The sequence below is a fragment of the Coregonus clupeaformis genome, chromosome 37 (assembly GCF_020615455.1).
Source record: "Coregonus clupeaformis isolate EN_2021a chromosome 37, ASM2061545v1, whole genome shotgun sequence".
Lineage (NCBI taxonomy): Eukaryota > Metazoa > Chordata > Actinopteri > Salmoniformes > Salmonidae > Coregonus > Coregonus clupeaformis.
Genome location: NC_059228.1, coordinates 741985 through 750365, shown reverse-complemented (window position 1 = coordinate 750365; position 8381 = coordinate 741985). Strand labels below are relative to the sequence as shown.

The 8381-nt window shown below is 46.4% G+C and overlaps 1 protein-coding gene across 1 annotated transcript; it reads left to right on the top strand.

Annotated features, from left to right (window-relative positions):
* The first annotated feature begins 1130 nt into the window (after nucleotides 1–1130).
* dact2 (dishevelled-binding antagonist of beta-catenin 2) lies at nucleotides 1131–7159 on the top strand. Its single transcript, XM_041866602.1, has 4 exons — nucleotides 1131–1415; nucleotides 2675–2807; nucleotides 4579–4875; nucleotides 5051–7159. Exons 1-4 carry the CDS (start codon nucleotides 1221–1223, stop codon nucleotides 6928–6930), a joined length of 2505 nt encoding a protein of 834 aa, XP_041722536.1. The 5' UTR covers nucleotides 1131–1220; the 3' UTR covers nucleotides 6931–7159.
* The last annotated feature ends 1222 nt before the right edge of the window (nucleotides 7160–8381 follow it).

Sequence of the window (8381 nt, the reverse complement as noted above, 5' to 3'; positions counted from 1 at the left end):
CGCTTGCAACGCCGGGGTTGTGGGTTCGATTCCCACGGGAGACCAGTATGAAAAATGTATGCACTCACCTAACTGTAAGTTGCTCTGGATGAGAGTGTCTGCTAAATGACTAAAATGTAAATGTCATGATGGGTGAATTTCATCTGGCTGCTTATGTTGTCTAAACTTGTAGGAACTGAAGCTTGTGGTGATCGGTGGCATGTTATTGAACCTATCCACTATTATGTAGGCTACAGGTTAGGTTGTAAAGGTGGTGGAAGTGACTGTCTAGTATCAAATCATTGGAATGAGAAAACTAAAAATCTATAACGTTTATCTGTTTATTCGATTACATATAAAGATCAAAACCATGATGAAATACCTATTTATAATTGTCTGTGCTGTCAGGAAGTCACATCTATTTATTGGCCAAAACGTATGGCGCACGGGTTGAACCAGAACCGATCATTAAAAACACAACATTTGAATAATCAAATCATTATTCAGTTTCTCGTTAATGAATATTTTCTTAAGACAATAAAAACAAAAAACAAATCTGTTTATGTGTTGTTTGATTTCAGATGCAATTATTAATTTATCCAAAAATTACACGGACCCAGCTGTATATTTGATCTATGCATTTGCCAGCACCAGTACCGCAAGCCTCCCTCTTATGCGCAAGTGAAGTGAGTTCGGAAAAACTGAAAGTATGCATCTTAGAAATCGTTTTCACATACAAACTATATGTCCGTACTCAGAATCAAATAGCCTACGAAAAAATAGCATGGTCGCTGTGGTAGAACGTTTATTTTGATTGGCGATGTTAAGCCTGATTTTAGAAGTGTCCATGTAAACAGGATTATTAGGGAAATCGTTCTTCTTACAAAGGATGTAAACGTTTTAAACGAACTATTATATCATTCTGACTATCCACAATAATTGTATTATTGTGTGCATATAACCGTACTCAATGGAGAGGAGTATTTGCCCATTGACTATAAATAGGGTATTTATCACAGACGTTACCATGTGTTGTGGTTGTGTGTATTGCCCCCCAGACACTAGGTAGAGCGACCAGGGGGCGGGCTATATTATAGTGCAGTCCAAAACAGGTACAGGTTGGCAGTGCGTAATTGCCGTATGACTTTTGACAGTCGACCGTGTTACTCCCTTTCTTTCCTGGATATGCCTGGACAGCGTTCTCTAAAAGTCTGAGCAAAAAGGTATCTGAATTGGGACTGATGGCTGCGGGCATCGATCACGGACGGGTCGGGGAGAGGTTGCAAGCGGCACTGGCCGGACTGCAGGAATTGCATTTCCTCAAGGAGAAACAGTGTGACATGGTAAACTGGGCACTGCGTATGGACCGGACGGACCGTCAGGGGACTGAGGAACAGCACTTGGAGGCGACCCTGTCAGCCCTCAAGCAAGAACTGGTAGGGTCCGCTTTTTCCATATGAAATATTATATGTTTTTTTCCCAATAAGAAATAGCCTATTTGGTTGATGCATAGGCTAAGCCTAAAACTTCAATTCCCGTAGAATATATAATTTAGTTAGAAAAACATGAACTTTGATTAGTTAGAATTATTATGCACGATTTAATTGGCAGTGGACAGAATATTTTATATGGTTCCAGATAGTCGATGTTTAAGCATTTAATTTGCACCGAAAATGCTATAATTACGCAGGTATTACGCAGATATAGTCGGTTGATATCGTGATCTATCTTGCCTGTTCTATCATTGTCAGTTGGCACAGTTTTTTTCATGATTACAGTTGGGGAGTGGGAGTCATAACTCAAGGTTCATTTCAGGATCACAGGACACTGGGAATAGGGGAGTTCAGTGTCTCTGATCATTAACCATTTTAATGGCAGTGGAAACATACAATTGGCCCTTGGCTGTAGATTCACCCCATGTAACTCAGAGATAGTTTGACCCTATTGTATTTCTGTTGAATCATTTTGTGAAGAGTCATTTGTTAGGAATCAATCTAATGATATGCACCTTTATCAAAGAAATTACTAAACTGAAGCTACAGAATTTCAGGATCAGCTTAAAGCCATGTTACTGTATTAACCATTTTTTAAACAATTTGTGGTCAGCATAACAGATAGTGTATATTTGAAAATCTGTGATTGTTCCTTCCTGCAATATGTTTCCAATTCCAATCAATAACACTGTATATGGTAGTAATATGTATAACAGGCAGTGAGCATTGATGAAGCCCCCAAATAGCACCACATCATGCAAAAGGAAAATACAGCCCCTCTTCCCCCTCACAAGCTTCTCAAAGGGCTAGTGAAGAAGGTTGCCTGTAACACTTTTTTGGAATGGTATTACCCCTAGCTGCTAGTCCTGGCTGCTTAAGCAAACATGGTCTGTCCCCCCCACTAAAGTTTACACAATGGCCAGTGCCTCTCTGCAGGGGACAAATTAGTTATCCACCGATTGCATCCCTAAGCTCCCCCTTGTCCTCCACTGGTTAATCATCAGCCACGCTCTGTCATTGTTTTTTGTTTTCTAAGTGTATAACCTCTGGCGAGTGCACTGAGAGCTTCTTACTTAGTACGCTACAGAAACAGGAGATAGGCTCCTGTCTCGGACAAGGCTACTTACTAGTGTGTTAATGTGTCTTGTGCTATAACCTCTGATTCCTGTATGTATGCTGACTGTATCTGGTGTGTGCTGCAGTCTCATCTGCGCAGGCAGGATGTGGGGCAGAAGACACACCTGCAGCAACTGGACCAGCAGATAAGTGATCTAAAGCTGGATGTGTGCAAGGCCTCCACTGAGCAAATGGAGAGCAACAGTAGACCCAGCTCAGGTCAGTAGTACACACACACACACACACACACACACACACACACACACACACACACACACACACACACACACACACACACACACACACACACACACACACACACACACACACACACACACACACACACCCTTATACTTGTTCACAATCTTATCATACAAATGGACTTGCACTCTGCCGGCCTAAGAGCACATTGACATCAGGACATACCGCCCCGTAGCACTCACTTCTGTCATCATGAAGTGCATTGAGAGGCTAGTTAAGGATCATATCACCACTAGCTTACCTGACACCCTAGACCCACTTCAATTTGCTTACCGCCCCAATAGATCCACAGATGATGCAATCGCCATCGCACTGCACAATGCCCTATCCCATCTGGAGAAGAGGAATACCTACGTAAGAATGCTGTTCATTGACTATAGCTCAGCATTCAACACCATAGCACCCTCCAAGCTCATCATTAAGCTTGGGGCCCTGGGTCTGAACCCCGCCCTGTGCAACTGGGTCCTAGACTTCCTGACGGGCTGCCCCCAGGTGGTGAAGGTAGGAAACAACACCTCCACTTCGCTGATCCTCAACACACAAGGGTGCGTGCTCAGCCCCCTCCTGTACTCCCTGTTCACCCATGACTGCGTGGCCATGCACACCTCCAACTCAATCATCAACTTTGCAGACGACACAACAATAGTAGGCCTAATTACCAACAATGACGAGACAGCCTACAGGGAGGAGGTGAGGACCCTGGGAGTGTGGTGCCAGGAAAATAACCTCTCACTCAATGTCAACAAAACAAAGGAGCTGATCGTGGACTTCAGGAAACAGCAGAGGGAGCACGCCCTGCAGTAGAGAAGGTGGAAAGCTTCAATTTCCTCGGCGTACACATCACGGACAATCTGAAATGGTCCACCCACACATACAGTGTGGTGAAGAAGGCGCAACAGCGCCTCTTCAACCTCAGAGGCTGAAGAAATTTGGCTTGGCACCTAAAACCCTCACAAACCTTTACAAATGCACAATTGAGAGCATCCTGTCGGGCTGTATCATCGCCTGGTACGGCAACTGCACCTCCCGCAACCGCATTGCTCTTCAGAGGGTGGTGCGGTCTGCCCAACGCATTCCGGGGGCAAACTACCTGCCCTCAAGGACGCCTACAGCACCCGATGTCACAGGAAGGCCAAAAAGATAATCAAGGACAACAAACACCCGAGCCACTGCCTGTTCACCCCGCTATCATCCAGTAGGCGAGGTCAGTACAGGTGCATTAAAGCTGGGACCGAGAGACTGAAAAACAGCTTCTATCTTTCAGGCCATAAGACTGTTAAATAGCCATCAATAGGCGGCTTCTACCCAGTCACGTAACCCTGCACCATAGAGGCTTCTGCCCTATATACATAGACTTGGAATCACTGGCCACTTTAATAATGGAACACTAGTCACTTTAATAATGTTTACATATGTATATACTGTATTGTATTCTATTCTACTGTATTTTAGTCTATGCCACCGACATTGCCCATCCTAATATTTTATATTTCTTAATTCCATTCTTTTACTTTTAGATTTGTGTGTATTGTGTTTATTGTTGTGGATTGTTAGATATTACTGCACTGTTGGAGCTAGAAACACAAGTACTTCGTTACACCCGCAATAACATCTGCTAATGTGCCTAATACAATTTGATTTGATTTGATTTGATATTTCCACACATTTCTTGTTCTGGGCTGTGAGGGGAGTTGGCCGAAATACTACATTCTCTCCTCTCCTCCTCCAGGTTTCTATGACCTCAGCGATTGCGGCTCCTGCTCTCTGTCCAACTCCTGCACCTCGGTATACAGCGAGTGCCTCTCCTCCTCCTCCCAAACCAGCCTTCTCCCTCCCCATGGCCCCTCTGGACCTCACACCCTCAGTACAGCAGCCCAGAAGAATGTGGCATCCCGCCGGCGCTCCGTTGATGAGACCAGCACCCACCCTAACCCACCACGGGGGACAGGGCTGCACCTTGGCAGCAGTAGGATACGCACTGGCACCGCGGGCACCGACTGGGCTAGACAGAGACCCATGTCCACAGGTGAGCACCACCCTCAATACTGCACCTCAGGTAGACTTAGTCTAAACTAACGGTTATTGTGAGCTCATGATGTGTCTTCATCATGCTGTGATAGATTTTATGAACTCTATATTTGACTAGGGTCTAATTGGAAAATAGTTCTAAAGATCAATTGGATGCATTTCTGTTCCCTCAGGTGACCTGGACAGGATGTTGACTCCAGGACTGGGCAGCTACAAGTCTGTGGATGTGAAGAAATCCTCCCTGTGCTCCAACCTCTGGAGCTCAACCACCGTTGACCCCAAGTACCAGAGTAACCTGGTGTCCCGCAATGGGGCAGAGGTCTACCTCTACCCAAGCCCACTCCATGCCATAGCCCTCCAGAGCCCCATCTTCTCTCTGGGTTGGGAGCCGGCTGTCACGGAAGCCCCAGATGGCCAGGGGCCTCCGGCAGATGCTTTCCCCAGTGTGGAGACTCTTCAGAGGGGACGCAAGGAGAGGATGGAGCCCAAGCCCCTAGGATACATCAACAAGCTCCGCAAGGGGAGTATGAGCAAGATAAACGTCCGGACAGAGTTTGGCAGAGACAACATGCAGATGCCTCAGAATGATCGCCCAAGTTATCCCCACGAGGCGGATGAACTTGGAACAGTGAGTCCAGATGTCCCTCAGGTTCAGGTGCCTCCACAGCAGCAGGCCATGCTGTCACAGTCAGACATCAGACCAATGACCAGACAGAGGCAATCTGCCAGTCGGGAGCAGGTGAACTATGTGAACCTCACCCGGCAGGCACTGAGAACCCCATTTCTGGAGACTTCATACCGCTACTCCTACCCTGCAGCACTGAGGGGGTACAGATCTAGTGAGCTCCACACCACCACCTCCACCATAAACATATTCAGGGTGTCATCCGATGGGGTGAGTATGCGAGGCCATCCTGACCTGGGCCATGTGGAGGTCCCAGGAGGGGGAGGGGCGTCTGAACGTAAGCCGTCTGAAAGGAGGCTGGTGCCAAGTATGGGCGTGGCCCACAGCTCCAGCACAGAGGAAAGCCAAGGCTCTGATGAAGGGAGTCTGTGCCACCACTTGGCGCAGTCTGGCTTTGTCCATGCTCAGTTTGTCCCTGCAGGGTCACAGTGGGTCAAGCTGAGGCAGGCGGACCGCAAAAGCAAGGCTGTAAGGCTGAGGAGGAGAAGCTGTGAGAAGCCCAGCCGGGCCATGAGGCTCCAGCTACAGGGACACTCATCCAACGAGAGGACTAGGGAGACCAGTGTTGGAGCTAGGGGGGAGAGGGAGCTCAGAGTGCCAGAGAGAGGAAGGATGTCCCAGTCCCAGAGACCAGCCAGCTGCCTGATGAAGGAGTGCGGTCACTCAGGCTCTGAGTCCAGCCTCTGTGGCCCTGCCCTCTCATATGCCCAGCCACTGGCCATCCCTGCCACTAAGCCCACCAAACCCCGTAGACCCCACTACCCTGACCTAGACCAGCCACCCATCGATCAGAGGAAGAGGAGGCAGGGCACTCCCAAGTGGCCGTCAGATATGGAGATGTCCCAAGCCATGTGGGTTCAGGATCAGATGTCACATAGAGGGCTCCAGACTGGAGGGCCAGTGAGCAAGTCAGCCATTGGCTGGGGTGAGGGTGGGCCTCCTCGGGCTCTTCAACCCTTCGCCTTCTCATCCTCCTACTTCAGCCACCTCAATGCCAGATACCCTCCAGCCCCCTACCCCCTGTCCACACACTACCTGTCCCTGTGCGAGTCGGAGTACTCGGCCGACTGCACCTCTCTCTTCCACTCCAACATCACAGAGAGCAGCGAGGGCGACAGCGAGTCCAGCCAGAGTGAATCCCAGTCCCACTCGGACTCTGACAGAAGCCTGTCCCTGGACAAGGGGAGCAGGAAGGAAGGGGGTTTGGTGTGGGCCGAAGCCGCTCTGGGACCCATTGCCGCTGGACGGCCCCTCCAGCAGCTCCCCCGCCCGGAGCCCCCGGCGCGCCGCATCAAAGCCTCCCGAGTCCTGAAGAAGAAGATCCGCAGGTTCCAGCCCGCCTCCATGAAGGTCATGACCTTGGTGTAGTGGAGTGTCTGTGAAGCTTTAAGTGGAGACGGTTTCTGGATGATGTCACCTGTTCAGGAGTCAACACATCACATGACGAGTATCACCCAAAAACCTTTGTTTCATGAATGTCAGTGAAAAGATACACTGCAAAGCAAATCTGAAGAATTAGCTAATTACATTTGAGTCATTTAGCAGACATTCTTATCCAGAGTGACTTACAGTTAGTGCATTCATCTTAAGATAGCTAGGTGAGACAACCACATATCACAGTCGTAGTAAGTACATTTTTCTTCAATAAAGAAGTTATCAGCAAAGTTAGTGCCAGTAGGAAAAGACAAGTGTCATTGTTTTATATTGGGGGAGGGGGGAGATGGGGTAAGACTGACTGAGAAGTATTATTTAAGATACTATTTGACATTTTCGGAAGATGGGCAAAACATGTCTACATTTACTATTGTTAACCAAACTCAAGTGGACAAAATGATTTTTGCACTGTGCAAGTGTTTACTGCATTAGGAAAAAAAAGATTGAAATGGCATTTAACAATAGAAACAAAAAATGTATGTGATTAAGCAGTGTACACTCCAAATCTTCTATATTATTACTGTTATTGAAAACTGTGTCAAAACCCATATTTATTCAAATGTATTTTTTCCCTGCCAAGAAGTTTCCTTTCATTTGAAAGTTTGTTTCTTAAGTCCTTTGTTGTTGTTGTAATAAATTCTGTTCACAGTCATTTACTTCATCATATGTTAAATAACTTGCAGAAAATACACTTTATGACACTGTCATGAAGCATTATGAACATCCTGTGTCACTTTACTTGGACTAACAAAAAGCACTTTATGACACTGTCAATAAGCATTATGACCATCATAATCATATAAGCCAGAAAGGCCTATCACGTACATAACCTTATGTCAGTCATCACTCAAAAATAAGGTGTCTTGTCCTGCTCCTGAAATCTACTCCTGCATTCATACCAGTCATCAGCAACAGAGCATTGGGGTAGGTGCATGTCAATTTGTGCACAATTACAATGACAATTTAAAATGGTTAATTTCAGAAAATTTTATATAACATAAACATACTGTTGACAAGTCGGCTATGGTGTAATGGAATGTTTTTCCTTGTGTGGTAGGTTTTGTGGGTTTTGACACTCTTATGTAGGTGTCATAACCACCCATAAAATAACTACCGTGGTAGGTTTTGTGGGTTTTGACACACTTTTGTAGGTGTCATAACCAGCAATAAAATAATGCTATATATGTGTCATGACAGTGTTATGACCATATTATGACAGGTTATGACAAGTTTTGTCAGCTGTTATGACACATTATGACATGGTGATGACCGTGTCATAATGTGCTATGATGCTGGGTGTCAAGTAAAGTGTTACCTAGTTTGGTAACTGAGGTCATCATCAATAGTTTATCTCACAATCAACCCAGGCAATCATGTGCGGAAAT

What these genes read in the sequence shown, in the direction of transcription:
- dact2 (XM_041866602.1), top strand. Translation starts at nt 1,221, where the DNA reads ATGGCTGCGGGCATCGATCACGGACGGGTCGGGGAGAGGTTGCAAGCG. An exon ending in CAACAGTAGACCCAGCTCAG is followed by an intron (nt 2,808 to 4,578) that starts GTCAGTAGTACA and finishes CTCCTCCTCCAG; the next exon opens with GTTTCTATGACCTCAGCGAT. An exon ending in ACAGAGACCCATGTCCACAG is followed by an intron (nt 4,876 to 5,050) that starts GTGAGCACCACC and finishes CTGTTCCCTCAG; the next exon opens with GTGACCTGGACAGGATGTTG.